Source organism: Prinia subflava, chromosome 7 (assembly GCF_021018805.1).
Source record: "Prinia subflava isolate CZ2003 ecotype Zambia chromosome 7, Cam_Psub_1.2, whole genome shotgun sequence".
In the NCBI taxonomy this organism is placed as follows: Eukaryota; Metazoa; Chordata; class Aves; order Passeriformes; family Cisticolidae; genus Prinia; species Prinia subflava.
This window is the reverse complement of record NC_086253.1, coordinates 23,387,306-23,406,953: the sequence shown is the minus strand read 5'-3', so window position 1 is coordinate 23,406,953 and position 19,648 is coordinate 23,387,306. Positions and strand designations below refer to the sequence as shown.

Below are 19,648 nucleotides of genomic sequence, written 5' to 3'. Positions count from 1 at the left end.
GTACCATATGAGGGGGTAAAACTGCCTGTTTTCCAAAGGAGAATACAGCACTCCTCTTGATAATTTAACATCTTTAAGTTTGTACATGCAATTCAGTCTAACAAATGCTGCAAGCAAAGGTCAGGAGATGAAGTGCCAAAAGAGTGAACAGTCAGACAAAGTATATGTTCAAACAAAAAGTAGTATTCAGTAAACAATTTTAAAAAACCCAATGGAAGAAGGTCTGTTGTGCTCTCCTGAAGTCAAATAGTTTGTCTGTGCTCTAATGGAGGCCAAAACTCTAGCATTAGCCCAGAAATATCCTACATATACAGGAAACCATAATTTACATTAGTATTCTCTTGTCTTCTTACAAGCTCTGCTGTTCATGGGGGTGTGAAGCTGAATTTTCCAGTACTCGAAACATGAAAGTTCTATTGGTATACAAAGTAAAGTATTCTTGGAGGAATGCATAGAGCCTTCCTCAGCTCTCTGCAAAATTATACCAACCAACTTCTGTGGTATTGGAAGCTATAATAATGGATTTTTTAAAAATCATAAATATACTTTAAAATGCAAATATTTTTGTTTCCCATTTGAATGATGAAATTTATTTCTGCTACCCTAACTTGAAGCCACAACAAAAGATAGAAAATTGACTAATACCAAGCTACTCTTAGCACATTAAATTTCTAATGCAAAATTTTAAGTCTCCTGTAAAAATTTAGGTATATAATCTTATGTTAGCAACAACTACCAAAAAAAAAAGGACTCCATCTAAAGTTACAAAACTTACCCTAAATCAGAATGCTAGAAGACAAAACCAGCAAACATTTGGACTCAGTATGGAAAAGAGACACTATCACCAAGGGTGAAAATATACAAAATAGGGTCTTTCAAGACAATTATGAAATCTCCCAACCAGAAACTAAATAAGGAGACCATCTTGAGCTATAATCTCGACTCCACTCTGGGCCACTTTCAAAGGCTATCAAATTCCAAGCAGTGTTTGCAGTACACGTATTACATAGCAATCTCTGTAGTCTGCTTTATTAAAAATGAAATGGAAGCCAGCTGATGGGCTTTTGGACACCAGTGGGCTTTGGCTTTGTAGGGCAGGGCTGGCAGTTTTTACTTGAACTGCAAAAACAACAAAGGCCCAGAAAGTTTTGTTCCACACCCACTTCCAACCAGGTTGGCTGGATCATCTGCTTGGTCTGCAACGTGACCCTAAACCTACCCTTGGGAGAGCAGAGTACAACACAGTACAAAGAGAAGGAATGGGATTTAAACTATTTGGTCTTTGAGAGAAAGATCGATATAAAGATTGATTATCTTATTAAAAAAAAAGTATTTCTCAGTACTTATCTAGTAAATCTTTCTGCTGATGATATTCAAGGAAGCAGGTCATTTCTGATAGTCTTGAGTTTTAAGATGAACATTCTGATTACAGACATGATATAAGGAATTTTATACTTTTTCAGTACTATTTAACACTATTGTGTCTTTCCAGAGACAGAATTCTGTTGTGCCAGTTCATACTCATGAACACACCTGCTTTTCCAAAGATTTTTCAAATATAAATTGGGCAGGTATTCAAAATTACTAGTGTCTTAAACCAAAGTCAGTTGAGTCTAAAAATATAACACACATCAGCTGAACAGAGTGTCAGAAATTTATCTCCAGCTGAAAGGGACATCAGTCCTTTTGCCCTTTTATTGAAGACTTTGTTCTTTTTAATAATAAAAACCACCTTTTTTTTTCCTTTCATGCCCATGGTTAGCCCACAAGATTCCTGTCACCAGAACCATACCAAATTCATTCAATGCCCTCTGGTAGCAGGACAAATAGATGAGCCAAGGGAAAGGGTATAGATATGGTAAAAATTAAGGGGTTATCACAATTCTTTCTAGAATTACACCAAACATTATAGATACAATATGTGAGTAGGTGGCACTAGAGCTGAAATTAGATGCAGAACATGAGAGAGTAACACATAAGCTTAACATCCTCTTCATTATGGAATAGATCCAGGGCCAGGGCCAGTAAGAAACATATTAGTAAAGAAACAGATGCTCTGAGAGCATGCAACCCAGAGTTCTTCCTGCTTAGCAGCAGCAAAGAAGCCTGCAGAGGGAAACAGCTTCTCCATCCAGTCTGGACCAGTGCCAGGATAAACTAAGCTACAGATCCAAAAGAGAACTGATCCTTGATTTTAATTACAGGAGGATTGCTTACACATTAGCTTAAAACTGTAACTCTCAAAGCATAAGACAAGTTACTATCAGGTGACTGCCAAGGAGCAGAGGAGTGAAAGAAATGGCCATTCAAGCACCAAGTATCTGCAAAACACAAAGCACTCTCCTCTAGCTACAGCCAGCCCAACTGTGCTGGCAAGAACCACTGTTGCCACCTCCTTGACAGGTGAGGACATCAAGCTGAAGGGACACCACCAGTGCCACCAGCACTGGCAGAAAGCACCAGTGTCATCACCACCACCATTGCAAGTACTCTCTTCCCAGGATCATGCTACCCCGTGGGACCAAGTCTGGAAATTACACCAATCATCTTCAGAGAGTGAACAATGCAAAGGAATGCTGAGTGACCTTCTTGCTGCTCATGGATTTCACCCAAGTGACCCAGGAACAGTTGTACACAGAGTCTCAAGCCCACACACGTACCAACCTGTGTTACCTCAGGAATAAGCAGCTCTTACCAAAATCTGGCTCTTAAAATTTGGCTTGAAAATACTGTGGGGAAGAGGAATGGGTAGAAAAATGAGGGGTTTTATAGTAATTTTTTATTCTTGACCCACAGGGCAATTAAGCTGGAACTCCAAATATGAAGAACGTAGGGCAAATTAAAATTTTTAAGCGCTGTAGAATTACTGGTTTAATGGTCTGCCAAATGACGGCACACTCCCAGCAAAGAGTTCTGGCTGCAGAAAGCCCTTAATGCCAATGAACAACTCACTGGGAATAATGTCAGCAAAACAGCTGTCAGGATGAAATGCTGTTCAAGTCAACTAGAGGAACAACTGCCTAAAGGTGGAAAGCAGTGTGTTCAGCCCAACCTCAAAGCAACACCAGGAGCTCACACCACAGTTTAAATAAAATCTGCCTCCACCACCTTTTATCTTAAAAATGGGGTTTATGCAGGACAAAGACAGAAGCAGTAAAGGAAAGAAGCAACTGTTCTCTTCAGAAACAGGGCAGGGTCAAATTAGAATTAATTTGAGAGTTGAGCCCAAGTGCCTTCCAAAGAGATGATCTGGCAAATTGGTATCTGTCTGTACTCATGCTTCTCACTTTCTACTGTGATAGAATACAAAATGCAGAACTCTTGAAGACACAGCTTCACAGAAACAATGTACCACAGAATCTCTATTAAGCCCTGCTGAGCAACTCATTCCAGTCAGAATTGCTGTCAAATATTTCCAGTAGAAATTCTACATCTTGCCTGCAACATGATCAGGGCCTGAGATCCCCCCACTCCAACCAGGACTTCCTGGGGAAATTGAGATTTTACACTGGATTAGACATGCCTGATCTGGCTTATATTCTCTGAAGTGCCTGTTACAGGGTGTGTTCTCTTGAAGCTTTCTCCAGACTCTGCTAATTCTCATTATTTCCCTTCTCTCAACTAAATTTCTTAGATTTCTTTATTTCTGTTCAAGTTTAGAAGAAAAACCTTGAAGTTATTGCACCGGGATCCGAATATAAAAGGGCATGAATGACCAACTGCACATAAATTGCTCAAGAAAGCTTGCAATAACCATTATCCTATATAAAGATATTTTAAGCCCTTAAGGCAGACAGGAGGCAGAAAGCTGGCAGAACCCATGCAACAAATGCATCAAGTGAGTGTCTTTTGCCACCCATATTTCTGTGCTTTAACAGATGAATTACTGGGCAGTCATTTACAGACAAAAAATCCTCCAGTGCTGCCCACACAAGCAGCAAGTAAAATGGTCCAAAGCCCTTCAGTCAAAAGCCGTATTTTAAGTCAGATGGGCTGTTGATCAGCAAAAAAAAAAAAAGCATTTTGTAGTAAGAATAAAGTTGTAATTCTCCTAACTTGTATTAGTTCAAATATTCTGTCTCAGCACTGGGGGTGTAAGAGCTATAGTTACTGCAGAAATTCCCAAACCTGCTCTTTCCCTCCAAAAGCCTCATTACACTTTTGGCAGGAAGGAATCATGGCTCCGAGGAGTAGGACAAGTTCACAGGTCAACACATGTGGCTTCCAGCTCAATCGTTTACAAGACATTTTCACGGCCACCCACAAATGCAATTGGTTGTGGAAGGCTTGTCAGACAGCAGCTCTGTTCACCTCATGCCCTTGTCCTAAGGAACTCTGCTATGATACACCTCTGGACAACAAAGGACACAAGTGTGCGCATTTGAAGTGACCTTCTGCCCTTGCCAGCAGCTTTCTACATTGTAGAAGAGCCATTTCTTCAAGCTGTTTTTGTTGAAGAAATAAAAGCTTATCCTCAACAGAGTACCAACAAGAGTTTTTGACATGTGGAAGCATCTCAACTTTGTTGACTCTATCACACCTGCTTCACCAGCCATTTACAGTGTTCAGCTGCTGCAGTTCCAAGTTTAAAGCACTCTCCCTCCCCACCAAACACAAAAATAGGAGCTTATGCTTCGCTGGTTCATATGTTTTTGTGTACAAGATGCTTATGTTTTCCCTCTCAGTCCTAAAAAAAAACCTTAGACCTGGCTGAAGCTGCATGCACTGAGAAATGTTCACTGCTCCTAGTTAACACTGACAGTCCTTTCTCTGTGAGCACTTTTTCCAACAGCACCTATCTCCTGGGTGTACTAGAGGCCAGGTCAAGCCATGGGAAACCATTGCTTGGATGCCTCATATCAGAGCTCCTCATCCTGTGCAAGGCCTGCCCCCACTGCTCATCAGGGTGAAAATCAGCACCTTGTAGTCACACAGCCCTGCACCCCAAGCAGGCAGTGATGGCATACTCCCCTTTCCCTGCACAGAGACCCTCCTCGTGGTCTTCCCCCTCTTGGGAGATACCAAGAGACAGGAAAAAGACAGAAAACAAAAGCTTTCAACAAGTTTGAGATTGCACCACTTCCAGCAAGTCTGCTCTGGCTTTGATCTATTGATTTCAAGGCACTTAATGTGGGAAGCTGAAATGCAAGTTTTTCCACACAATTTGTTAAAAAAATAAAAGAAAAAAGGAAAAAGAAAAAAGAAAACCCGGTATGGCAATGGAGAACTAAGTATTGCAATGAAAAACTAACAAATATCAAGGATGGACGTAAGAAACACAAATATCAGATCTGCCTATAACCAGAATATGTACTCAAGAGTCTTGGTTGAAATCCAAAAATAAAAAGTACAGAATCAAAGCTATTATTCAGCAGTGCAACATCAGAGACATGAGTGAACTGCAATGAATGGAAATTATTGGATAAAATCCTACAAGCACTGGTAGACAAGTATTTTTATTGTATCTTACTAGCACATCACCCAGAGCTACCCCTGGGAATTTTCATTAAATTGTCCTATATCTATCAATAACAGCTTTGCTTACTTTCTTCCCTGAAGCTCACACTAACACAAAGAAAAATGAGTGAAATGAATGAAGTTACAAAGGATTTATTACTAAGATGCATTTTTAAATAAAAATAGGGATCTTTCCTGTTTAGGGTACTCCAAGAAGGTTCTCCCACCAATTGCAGTGCATCCTTCACAAACTGCACATCCTTCACAGATCCAGTTTGATGCTTCTAGTTGGAGGGCACCCATAGCAAGTGAACATCTGCAAATCTAACTGAGGACTGCTTCCTGGGAGAAAATAATTATTGAAAGGTAAACAAGAGAGGCAAAATTACTGCAACTTCACCAGCTTTATTTTTAACACTGTGTGCTCCCTTTATGCTCATCTCCTCACAGCAAATATCTCAGCCTTCGCTGTGCTGTGCCAGTCTGAGTGTCTGTGGCTGTCAGGAGCTGCAATGCAACAGCTGCCAATGCTGGAACCACCACACAAGAGCCAGCACCTGCACTTTGAGCAGCGGCCATGCCCCTGGGCTGTCCTGAGAGATCAGTGCAGCACTGTCTGCAGCCCTTGCCACCAGCAGGCAGAAGTACCTGCCTTGACAGAAAGTGCCCTCCAGCCCAGCACCCTCAGCAGAGCAGTGACATGGGCAGAGTGGCTCTAGTCTGAGGGGAGGAGAAAACAAAGTCCCAGCAAGACTGAAGATCTGCATGTTCATAATTAAAATGTTTAGAGGGTACTTTTACTTCCTTTTGGAAGAGCCAAGATGTTTCTAATAAAGGATCATTGGAGTCAATTAAACTATGTTGATTTTTGGTTTTTTTAACATGTTATTCCAAAACTGAAGGCCCTCTTGATGAAATAAAAATTGGTTTTGGGAGGGGTAGGACGTTAGGCTAAGGTTTTATATAATTTCTCTGAACTCAAGCAAGACTCACCTTTGTGGCTCACTGATAATCACACATTCTTTTCCTTGCAAGCACATTTTTTTTCTGGAAAAAAACCTATTTTCTTGCCTATCTTTAACTGATCCAAATACTGCCAGAAGACAGACACTGCACATGCATACTCCTAAATCTGTATCTTCCTTTATCCAAACCACAACTTTAAAAAACAACTCATCACAATCAGGAAAAGGACAAACAGAAAAAAAGAAATACTTACATAGCTGTTCTCATTTTTTTTTTTTCTGTTTAGATTACAGTTACATTTACGTCTCTAGACTGAAAATTTTTCCAGGGTTGTTTTTGTTGCAACAATATATGTGAGTTAGCCCACTGAAATGAATCACAATAATTGCACAGAAACAAAGCCAAGGGATTCATGGCTGGACATCCTGGCACACTGGGCATCCCTGCCTGCAGCTGTCTGACAGAGACAAGGCAGCCACTTCTGCCTCATCCCTCCCCCTTTCCCAGACACAGCCAGAAAATGCTCACTGACAAGGAGCAGACTTCAGCTAACACACCATGACTCTTTTTAAATTGGAAGAAAAGAAATTGTAAAATACAAGGAAATTGCCATCAAAGGCATGAAGTTAATATTCAAAACTAGGAATTGAGGAAAAAAATGGAGAGGAATACTTCAGCACTTTTCCTCAGACACAGAAGCTTCCCTTCTCTAACCACAGACTTCAAAAAAAATCTCTTACTTAAGAATTTTCTAGATTAGTAAAGTAGACTCTGGGACAAAGGACTTTCAGTATTCGTTGGAAGTAGAATTGAAAGGGAGTGTCCAATACACCAACATCAGATACAAAATTGTCACAAGAAATTAAATCATTATGAGTTCCATTATTTCCTTCGATATTTATATGCAGGTGAAGAGGGTTAGAGGGTTGGATTTGGAAGCTACTTTTGTTTTAAGACACATATCAAGACCTCTAACCTCCACCAGAGCCACAATCTGCTGTGATACGACAGCATAACTTTGTGCATTTCATGGAGAACAGTGTTGGCAAAGCCACACAAAGAGATTTTTAATCTCAACCCCGTGTCCTCTGTAGCCATGCAGGCATTCTGCTCCCCCTTGAAATCAGTTACTTATGGGCATCAGCCTCTGCTTTTGCAAAAGCAAGGTTGTGCTTCCAAGTCAGAGCAACAGTTAAAACTCTTTGTGCCAGCCTGACTTGATGCTGAACTACAAATTCCTTTGAGTTTCTTGGCCTTCTGGTTTTAGTGGAAAGATCATTTGGAGCTTTTTTCCTGCCACTCTGGAAATGCAAAGGTCCCAAAGTGGAAGACCACACTTTTCTTCATCCTCAGTTCACAACTTCTCCTTCTAAGAGTCCCATCCTATGTGAAGGAATTCAGATGATGCAGTGCTATCAAGCATTATCAATGCCTTATGTAAAGCCCTTGACCTGCATTTTTGCTGAATGTATGTATAGAGCTAAAATAAATTTTTGGAACTCTTATGTATTAATCTTTCCATAGATTTTGCGTCCTCATTGTTGGTCAGAAAAACCTGAAACACAGCAATGTATGTCTGAGGAACTGCAGGTAACAGCTTAATTTATTTTTTAAATGATACTCTAATCCACCCAGACATTTGATTGCTCCCGATTACAACACTCTACGGAGATCTACCAACACCAAGAGGAAAGGAAAGCAGAGGGAATGTATTTACAGTATCAGGATGAGATCTTCTGGGTTTTGTGCATTACACAGAGTATGTGCAGCCACTTTCCATATAGCTTGTAGATAACTGAAGGGCTGGGATTCATCTGAAGACTGGAAAAGTCAGATGGAGGCAGAGAGAATTTGGATGTCAGAACAGCGTAAGGAAAAAGCCATCACAGAGAACTTCTCCTTTGACATTCTTCCTGAAACTCACAGTGGGATCACAAATTGCAAAAATCCCTGTCTTATTTCTGTCATAAACCAGGGGGATCATGCAGAACACTCTGTGAAGAAGCAATTAATGAAGAGCATTTCTCTCTTACCTTACTCATCCATCCATTCAGAGTAGAATTAAAGAATTGCTTCCCCTGCCTCCACCATGCTGCTCCCTAGCCTGTGAAAGTGCTCTGTGAATCACTGACAATGATGCCAAAGCCAAGAAGCCACAGCAGCATTATTTTTCAGAATCTTAGCTTGTCAAAGTTGATTTCAAAATCAAGCTGTCTTTGGTACTAGGCAAGAGACTTCTCAACCGCCAAAACCAGCAAAATAGGGTTTCTTTTCAAGTGAGCAGACGAAGAGGATTTTCTTCTTTCCTCATCAATCAAGAATTCACTAGGCTACCTTAAGTCATTTTTAACATCCGATGCAAGCTCTATTATTACCTCTGTTTTTAAGGTAGACATTTTTCTAGGGTAAGGATTACTGGCAATAATCATTATGTATGCATACAACTAAAGAAAACCCTAGTTAACAGTAGCAAGTTATACTGGAACTGAGCAGAGTGACTATCAAGGTAAAGGATTCTTACAAACAACTAATACCACAAACAAAAAGCCTCTTAAGGATTTAGCAGCTAAATGCTCAAGAATTAAGCCTGCATGTCATCTTCTCAAGATCTGGAAAGGAAGGGAAATTTAAATTCCTTAATGGTCAATTACAGTAGTGCACAATAAATTAAATAACAACAACAACAACAAATTCAAGCCAAGACAAGGAAATTGGTCATTTTTATAGTTTCCTACAATAAAACAGGTTTAGCAAAAATAGTTAGATTAGAAGCCAAACAGATTTCACACTGCCTTGATGAGTTTCTACAAAGAAAACTCAATAGCATTCCCTGAAGATGTCTGCCATAAACCATAGGAGTTTTGCTTTTGTAAAAAGAAGGATCTTGCTTATATAAACAGGCTCTTCATTACAATAACACAAGTGGCCTATAAAGTAGCATTAAAAATAAAATTAAGGGATGCTTTTTCACCCACTGTCAAGGAGTTTCAGACGCACAGAATGACTAGGTTGGTAGGGACCTCAGAAGGCCTCTAGTCCAACCTCCTGCCATGTGGAAGTGCAGCTCTTGGGTCTGACCAGGCCATTCCCAGCTTTGTCCAGAGAGGAAAGAAGCATTCCATGGATGGTGTTCTCCCAGCACCTCTGGTCAACCTGCACTCATGTTCAGCTGGTTCATGGTGAAGAAACTTCTCCCTGCATCAAGCCATAAGCTTTCCTATTTTAATTTATGACAGGTATCCCATTTTCCTGTCACATACCTCTGTGAAGTGCCTGAATCTGTCTTCTCAAAAACCTGCTCACAGGTACAGGGATGCTGCTGCCATGACTACACACAAAGCCACCTCTCCTGAAGAAGCTGAGCTCCACCACCCTCTCTCTCATGGCAAGTATCCCAGCCCGATTCAGCCTGGGGACACCCTGCTCCATTTCCTCCAGCTTAGCAATGTCCCTCTCACACTCTGGGCTCGAAAACTGGATGCAGTATTCCAAGAGGGGGCTAGCAAGGTCCAAACAGGAGCAAACAACCACTTCCATCACTACCAGCTCCAGAAGATCATGAAGGGGTTGCCTCTCCTGCTGCCAGAACACCACAGGCTTGTGACCAGCCTGTTTGCCCACAGGTTCCCCCCATCCTTTCCACCAGAGCTGCTGCCCCAGCAGTCAGTCCTCACCCAGTCCCAGGTACAGGAAGTACATTTATGCTGTTTATAAAATAAAAAGCAGTAATAAGCAGGGATTTCTTCATTTCAAGCTGTGGTACATTACTGTTCTTCACATTCTGACAAGGCTGCCTCAAGGACACAGACCACAGTCCTTTCACCCACAACAGTGATTAACATAGCTGGGAGAAGTTTCAGCTATCAATTTTAATGTCATGTTCCTGGTGCCACAGTATCTGCTGTACACATCGTGATCTAAGGGCCCAAGTGAGGCAAGTCTTTCTTCTTTAAGTGATAATATTGGAAGGAGAAAAGAGGGAGAAGGAGAAGGAGAAGGAGAAGGAGAAGGAGAAGGAGAAGGAGGAGAAGGACAAGGACAAGGACAAGGACAAGGAAGAGAAGGAGAAGGAGAAGGAGAAGGAGAAGGAGAAGGAGAAGGAGAAGGAGAAGGAGAAGGAGAAGGAGAAGGAGAAGGAGAAGGAGAAGGAGAAGGAGAAGGAGAAGGAGAAGGAGAAGGAGAAGGAGAAGGAGAAGGAGAAGGAGAAGGAGAAGGAGAAGGAGAAGGAGAAGGAGAAGGAGAAGGAGAAGGAGAAGGAGAAGGAGAAGGAGAAGGAGAAGGAGGAGAAGCTTAGATCTTCATGGCGTGCACGCCAGAATGTTCATACCTTTCCCCATGCAGCTGTCCTTTTAAGTGACAATTTCATCCCATAAGTGGCTTTTTCATTGAATAACTCTTCTTCTTGGAATGTTTGCAGAGAATGAATACACTGAATTTTTCATCCATGGATGAAAAGCTCCTAGACAGCTAGATTTTCCAAACAAAAGATAATGCAGTTTTCATACCCTGATAAGCCAAAACATCTCAGAAGCTAGAAAATTCTGCTGTATCAACCTACTATTTAAACTCCATACTTGGAAAAGATTTCACCTTCCTTTCTAGAGGACCAATGTTTGTCTTAAAAAAATAATTTTAAAAAAATGTAGTTACTAGCAGAACAAGCACAGTGACATTACATAGCTATGCTAACTGGTCTCCACCACCAACTACATAACAGCACCCCAGACTGGTGTTAAGGTCAGATCTTTTATCTATTTTAAAATTTCAATACTGAAAGTAGAAATTAATACAGGTTTGAGACAATTAAGAGCTCAGTCCTGCATTTCCTGACATTATCCCTTCATCAATAGTATTGTTGTTCTGATTATTTACACCCCTGTGCCAAGCACTACTTGTAACATGGCTTAAACAGATCTTATAACAAGGGAACTGGGTTCATGTATACAGCACAGGAGGTCGGCTGCCAGGCAGCTGGAGAGGAAAAAACTTCTAGAAGCTGGTAGTCTGACAGGGTCAGAGAGTTTGGGTGGGTTCTTCCACCCCAATTAAATCAATTTAGCTCTCATTCCACCGAATGACTAACTGAGCCAGAATGAAGAGCATCCCATCTGTCCTGCCTGCAGTCCCTAAACGCTGCCCAGGAGGAGACGCAGACATAGCAGTGAAGAATTCCTCTCCAAGTCCAGTCACTCAACCACAGTAAAGTTATGCTGCATTCACATGCATCTAGGGCCAGATATCAGCCACACACCTGTGACTCTTTGTGGTCATGGTTACCTTCCAAACACTGTGGGAAAGATTTTTCTGGCCTATACTTCAGCTTGTCTTTGTATCAGGCAACTTGTCTAACACATTTGCATAGGTTTCTTCTAGTCTAAGAATACACTTGGTCACTTTAGTAATTTAATTCCCAATACATTACATAAAGTATACAGGTAAGACACTCTTCCAGCAGAAGAAAAAGAGCTAAAAAGACAGAAAGGCTAAAGACTGAGAAATTTGACCTGCAAACACTGCTTGGAGGCTCATTCAACAACTATTCTACAATAGTTGATTCATAAAACCATTCCGTTTTAGAGCCTGGTGCAACATTCTACACTTAAGTTGTATTGAAATACTCTCGTGAAGTAGTTAAACTGAATTCTCTGGAAATGCTTGTTAGAGAAGATGTCTGTTTGATTTAATGCATTCCTATCCAAATAATGCCATGACCGTAGTGGTACCCAAAGGTCCCAGGTTGACTATAGGCACCACTGTTCAGGAACTGTTCACCACTGACAGGAACTGTGTCAATGCTCAAAGGAACTGGAGTCCCTATTCAAGGATCCTAGAATCAGCTTCACAGAAGAGGAGATGTCTACATGTTTGGAAATAGAAGCACTCCTGCAGGACACAGGTCACCCGTATCCTCAGTGAATCAGTCAGCTTCCACAATACATTTCACCAAAAGATCTTGATATCTCAAAGGTCAAACTGCATTCCAAAGATCACATAAACAAACTTGCGTATTACTCAAGTTCCAGGCCACCACTGCAGATACTCCAAACAAGTCCTTCCCCATGGGGAAAGATTTGTTCCATGAACTACCTTCAACTCCTTCTAAGTTACATTTTTGCAGTAGGAACCTCAGCTCTCTGGCTGAGAGAGACACCCCATAGAAACCTTGTTTCTAGACTCCTAGCTCACGCAAGTCACATGAAGTTTATTTGCCTGAGTCAGTTCCCTGAATTTATGCCTCTGGTACTCTTCCATAGAGAAGATGGTGCAGGAGTGGCCTGCCTGTTCTGCTGTATGAGGTGACACATCCAGAGGCATTAAGGAATGCACACGGTCCTACAGCTTCTCCTAGAAGCAGCATCACTGTTACCAAATTAAAACACCTCCTTAAATACAAAAATCTAAGAGGTGTTTTGCTAGAAGGCAAAAAGAAGCCAAAAAACACCAAAGAAACTTCTCTGGCTGGCAGATTTCTCCATAACACAAGAATTCTCATGGGGAATGTATACAAGAAAAAAGCAGGGGATTATTAGAAGTTGATGGGGTTTAGCTTACACACATCTAGAGGGAATGATAAAGTCAAGCACCGGTCACAATGGACAGAAAAACACGACCTGTTTATTATAACTATAAAGGAAGTATTCTTATCAGCTGGCAAAGTTTCTAAGGAATACAAATCTATGGAAAAGCCATCCCTAATTGAACCAAGTCGCAGCAATGAGGAGAGCATATTAATGAGACAAGGCTAGGAGGCACGATGAGGAGATAACAATACCCTTAGGAGTTACACCAGTATTAAATGTGACTTTATTACTGTATTATTCTCCTATGAGTCTTTACAGCAAGAATAACTCTGTTTATACAGATGTTCTTTCAACCACCAGCTATTCCAGATTAAACACACATACAGAGAACCTTGATATTTTAAGATTACAGGCCTTTAGATTAAATTAGATTTGTTATTTTGCTGTGGCATGCAACTAGGCTTTACAAGGTTGATATATTCTTTCAGTGAAACTGAGACGCATTAACTGAAATGAGATACCACACCTTTAATAATGCAGACTGATGTAGCTCTATCAGAGGGTTTTTCATTCAGTGCCTTTATTTTAATTCCTCTGAGTGAGAAATTAAAAATGCACCTACTAATAAGGTGCACTTTATCATTAAGAGGGCATTCTTTACTTGAGTAGTACATTTCAAGCTAAACTAAAATAGACTAGTTTGCTGTTACAAGAGGGATGCACAGTTGATGTTTGTGCAAAATTAAGCAAGCCTGAAATCTGGTTTCCTACCCAAAGCGACTCATGATCAAAACTCCACAGAATTCCAAAATCCCACCTTCTGCAACCCAGAGAAGAGACCAAATCTATCACCACTAGAAACACTCTTGTGCAAAACACAGATAGTTAAATATGTAAGCAGCCTCAGCAGTAAGTTAGAACTCTGGCCTTTTTCCCTGCTCAGATCAGCACTGCTACCGGGTCAGAGCTCCAGGGAGAGGCAAGAGGACTAGTACAAGAATCCACCAAAACTTCAGCGTAATTTAGACCACCCTACACTGCAGCATCCATACTAAAGTAATGCTGGCAGAGAAAAAGGAAGGGTTCTGGCACCCAGAAGACCATCTCTGGTGAAAGGTGACAGACTCAAGGAATAAAGACAAGACCCCTAAGACCTCTGGAGCAGTGGAACTGAAGTTCCTTGATCCCTGCAGATCTAAACATTCATCACTTAATGTCTTGGCTGCCCATCTGCAAGAAGAGAAGAAGCCTCCCTTTCCAGTCCCACCACAGGAGAAATGTACTGCAGACCACAGGGTGGATTTTTGCAGCCCTACAACAATAGTGACAGCACTCACACGAGGATTTAAATCAGACAAGAATCAAACAAGCAAGTCACACAATTTAATCGTTAGAAATAAAAATGCACAGTAAGCTGTGAGAATTTTCCATGTGTCCATTTCTATTTTAATTTCCTTGCACAGCACTATTTTACAGCCTAAGACAGGTTTTAAGCCGTCTTACACAGCTAACATTCTCACTAGCTTGTCTGCTTCGTACTACAGGTTCAATAGCCTTCCTTGCAATCATAGCAATTCCTTTTATTTCCATTTGAGAGAGATGTAATCTTAAATGGTCAGAAGGGAGCTGGAAGACACAACACGCTGGACATTTGATAAGATCTCTAGGCCAGAGAATAAACTGGTGAGAGACAAGTACAGAGCCAGCTGAAGCAAATGGACTTAGTAGCCAGACACAGCATGACCCCCATTTCTGCTTTCCATGCAGATTGATAGGGCTTGGCACACTGAATGTTGATACCTTATCATTTCCTATTTTTTTATTTTATTTCTTTTTAAGACTGACATTGCTTTTCAATAACTTTGCACTAGCATATCAAGTTCCACAAAATTCAGTCACTTCAAATCATCCAGATTTAGAAGGGTGAATGCTGACCAGATTTTTGGAAGACGTAATAACCCTCATGCCCCAGAGCTTAACTCAAACTGGGATTAAAAGGGAATACAATGTGTTGGGCAAATTAAGCCACATTTGCTTCACTGGCAGCTTCCTCCTTCTTTCTCTTACTGGGACCATCAACTCTGGGCACTGCTGGAAAGGCAGACACCACAGCTGTGGCAATGCTCCAGGCTCCTGACACATTCCCCTCAGGCAAGGGGATTGTTGCAAAATTAACAGTACATTACAGTTCTGCCATTCATGCATCAAGCAGATGATGCTTTAAAAGGTGGAGGAAGCACAAGAAGTTATTGACAGCTTCCCCTGTACACATGGAACTCCTGGACTTGCATGGAGGACAAAGAACTTAAAGAGCCCTCCTGCTCTGCTCACCAGGGCCTGCATAGCACAAGAGACAGGGATGAGACCTCCTGCCACAGTGAAACGTGGAATTAACTGCCCAAGAGAGAAGTTTCTGCCTGACCCACAAGCTTCTGTTCTAATACAGGAAGACTTATAGTCCCTTAATTATTATCATGCCTGGAGTGACTGATGGCAGCTTTGTTATCTACAGAGAACTGCTTCACCATTGAGCTCTTGGCTTCATTAGCAGTCAGCAGAACCCATGGTCACAAGGTATTTTTATACCATATACCATATGATGGAGTCATGTGCCTCTCTCCCTTGGTCCTCTGTCATAAAGAAGGCTCTACAGAAACTGCCATATTCATCTTCCCAAGACAAATGTGTTTATCTGCACCTCACTTTTCCAAGCGGCATGCTCACCTTTCCTTGGCACAAAAGCCCTTCTTTTCACATTCATCGTGGTTCCTCTGCCTCTGGTCTTACACCAGCCAGATTCAAATCATGTCAGGGCCAATTCCCTGAAGACTGACACAGCATTACTTTTGCAATTGATACTGGAGTAAAACATCACAGGCTGAATTTCCCAGGGCTTCACAGAATCTTAAAGTCACGACGATTTTTACAACCGTTTGCCTAGTCACTTTCAGAAAAGAGAATCCACTGAGGCTTTCTAAAAGCTACAGAGTAAATCCACAGCCCACAGCTGAAGGGAGCAGCTACTCTGGTATCTGGGTTTATGCCACCTTCACGCATGTTCTGTACCGGAAATCAGATGGAGAGCTATTTTAAGCGCCTCTATTGACACACGCCAAAATATTTAACTATTAAATTTGACCCGCCACCTGCCCATCTTTCCGATTTACGGCGCGAGCGTACAGCAAGCACATCTATTTTTTTTCTGCCCTGCATGAACAGCTAGACTAAATCTCTCCTTGGTCGGCTGAGGGACGGGAACAGGGGCAGCAGGGCTGTCCCCGGCCTCGCAGCGGTGACGGCCCGCCCTCTGCGCACTGCGGAGCGCTACCTGCGCGCCCGCGGGGAGCCGGCGGGGCCGGGGGAGCCGGCGGGGCCGGGGGAGCCGGCGGGGCGCGGGGCCGGACGCTTCCCGGCGGGCCGGGGGCCCTCGCTGCCCCCGGGAGCCCCGGGAGCATCCGCGTCCGCTCCGCAGCTCCGCGCACCTGCCCGGCTCGTGTTTACAGCCATCCCGTTCATCCAAACGCCGGGGGCGGGGAGGGAAATGCGATTAACAGATTAAAGTTTGGAAGAGATGGAAGGGGGGCGGGGGCCCATCCAAAGGCGCGCAGCCTGCGCGGGGACTGTGGTGGCTCTGTCGGCCCCGGCTGCTCTCCCTGCAGCGAGAAATGCTGGGGAGAGCGGCGGGGAGGCCGGGATAGAGATCAGCGTGGAATAAAACGCCCACAGTCGCCGAGGGGACAGCGACCGGTGGGGGGGAGGGAAGAACACTGGGTTGTCCCGCGGGGTGTCCCCGATGGGGTCAGGCGCCCGCACCCTGCCATCCCGCGGGCTTACCTCGATCCACTTCTGAGCCTCGGTGAAGGCCGGCTCAGGCTGCGGGGGCTCGGGAGGAGGCTGAACCTCTCCCAGCTCCAGCCCAGGACTGGCCATCTGCAGGGCCCCGGCGCGCCGCGGCTGCGGCGGGGGAGAAGCCAAGCACCGAGTCGCCAGCCCGGGGTGAACCGCGGCCGCAGCGAGGGGACTCCGGAGGCCGCTGCCTGCCTCTCCCTGCCTCTCCCCGCTCGCAGCCGCCGGGGCGGGAGCCGGGGGCGGCGGCGCTCCGCAGCCCGGCTGGCTGCGGCTCGCCTGCGGTAACCTCTCTCCGCGGTGCCCGTCCGCCCGCCCGCCCTGCCGGCTCGGTCCTCCCTCGCCTGCCGCCCCGCCCGCCCCGCCGGCGGAGCGGAGCTGCGCCGCGCTGTCCTGAGCTGCCAGCTAAAAATAAAACAGACGGGCGAAGCCGCTTTGCCTTCAGCCCATGCAAATGCCCGCGCCGCCGCCTCCCCGCCGCGAGCATCGCATCGCGGGCGGCGCTGCGGCCGGGGGAGGGGGCGGGGGACGCGGGCACCCCCGTGGGGGACGGGGACCGTGATGGCAAAGCACTCCCTGCTCGGGGAATAGCCGCTGCCCTCACGCCGCTGCTCCCGAGGAGGGGGGAGCTCGATGGCAAGGCAGGGCACCCCCTGCACTGGGGGCAGCCAGTCCCCCACCCTCAGCGCTCGGAGGGCAGCGAGCCGCACACACGGTGAATTGCTGTTTGCGCTGCTGCCTTAAACACTCCATTAATCGATGCTGCCACTCGGGGCCCCCGAGAATCTCCATCCCCGCGGCGGGAAGGCGCCGGCCCTCGCCCGTCCCTCACCCACCTGCCTGAGGCCGGGGGTCCTGCAGCGGGAGCGGAGCTCGGCAGGACCTGCGGCGGCACTGCCGAGCATCACCCCGGCTGCTGGGGGGACACACCGGCCTTGCCTGAGGGTCAGCACAAGGCCGGACGGCGTGTGTCTTCTTCAAGAGCAGAGCGGGCATCAAGGTGTGCTTAAACATATATTCCGTGGGTGAACAGTTCCCATTTCTCTCTTTATGCAGAGGAAGAAATCCAGCTCTGTCCTGCAGAGACTTGCGAGCCTAACTTACATGGTGCGACTAGCCCTAGCTCAAGCAGATGCTTTTTAGCCTAAGGCTAAGCACAGAAGTTTCTAGAAACAGAAGGAATTTTTTTTCACCAGGTTTTTTAAAAGACAAAGCCTAAAAATCTCTCATGGCTGTTCAAACGATGGGCCAAAGTGACTTGCTTATATTTATGCAAGCATAGAAGGGTATCTGCGTGCTGGAAACGCAGGTTTGTGCACCTTAGCCCCTACTACCAAGGCTTTTTTGAAGGGGGTCATACCTGGCCACTTCTTCAGCTTGAGATAGGTGTCAACAAGTTTTGACAAGAAGCTATCTCTAGGATTTTCAACATGCCCTTAGTTTGGGCCTTATTTCCCCTCAGTTCAATGGCTGGGATTTTGAGTCTTGTTTATTTTGATAGTGAACAAAAATCACCAACTCTTAAAATATAAATATACCTACCACAAAAGTGCATATATTTAATTGTTTCCATTCTAGGAATTTGTCTTTATTGTTCGCTACCTTTTTTTTGGTCTTTGTTTATTGCTTCAAGTATGCTGGAGTAACAAAGGGCCTAAAAACAGGATATAAGGTTTATAGGGATTTTTCTGAGAACTGCAACTAGACAAAAACTAGATGAATAGGTAATCTAATCTCAAATATTTAAAGATAAATAATAAGTGTATTTTGAAATACTTATGCTAACAATCTATTTTCTGATTCTTGTGATATTTAAATAACATTGATGTTTATCAGACAACAATTAGATTAATTCTCCTGGGGCAGTGAGAGACTAACAATTTAAAATAATTATCCTACCTTTTTTTTTATTACTGTGCAATATCAAATGCATGATTTTCCTGTCTGGTGATCTCAACATCACCTCTTGGAGAACTAGAAGAGCTGGATTGGGCTGGGGTAAGCATCATAGGACAGAGAGCAGCATTCCAGACAAAGACCACCACCCCAGACCTTGTCTAGAAGTGAGGGGTGGACATTCCTTTCCCATTTATGCAGTCAATTTTCATGGATCATTAAAGAAAATGTGCTCTGATGCACATTTCTATTTATACGCTTACAGTCAAGCAGACACAAGTTTTTAAGTTTATTAAATCCTCACAGAGGCACATGGATATAGTTAGTGCAGTCTTTGAAGTGCTCTGTCATGTATTTGGGAGCGTAAAAGACACTCTGACTGGCAGTAGGAATATGGCCACTTCTTTTCTAATCCTAATCCTGAACCAGTTTCTCACGCGGTCAAGTACAAGGCAGCATCCCTACCTCCCTGTTCCCATGGAAACACACTTCTAGCACCAGCCCAGCTTGCTTTTTTTTTTTTTTTTTTTTTTTTTTAAATCACCATCTGCCTGGGGACTTGCAGGGCTTGCTCTAAGCCCTTTGAATACCACTCACAGGTTTTTCAATGATCCTCTTTTCCGTATTATAACCACCCTGGCAACTGCATAAGACAGAATATGAAAACTAGAATGTTAGAAACTCCAGCAAGGTTTTCCCAAGGTCACTCAGTTGCTCCTAACCAGAAACATTGCTCGAAACTTAGTGGTGGAATTTGTAGCAGCAAAAAAAAAAAAAAGAGTTTTTTTCTTGAAGTTCTTCTCAAAATTCTCTCATTTAAAAGCAAGTGCTTCAGTTTACCTGCTTCTTTTTCCTTTCCAGAAAAAAAAATTCAAGGCAGCACTTCAACAATCCTTATCAACACACTCATATCTGTATGTATTAGACAGGGCCCGCAGCCTGCGGGGTTGCAGGTATCAGTG

The 19,648-nt window shown here is 43.7% G+C and overlaps 1 protein-coding gene across 1 annotated transcript in view; it reads right to left on the bottom strand.

The window, feature by feature from the left end:
- LIMCH1 (LIM and calponin homology domains 1) overlaps positions 1-17,165 on the bottom strand; it is a 180,704-nt gene extending 163,539 nt beyond the window's left edge. Inside the window, 1 exon segment of the mRNA XM_063401840.1 lies at positions 16,779-17,165. Within this exon segment, the coding sequence (XP_063257910.1) occupies positions 16,779-16,874 (96 nt within the window). The 5' untranslated portion in view covers positions 16,875-17,165.
- Positions 17,166-19,648: the final 2,483 nt, after the last annotated feature.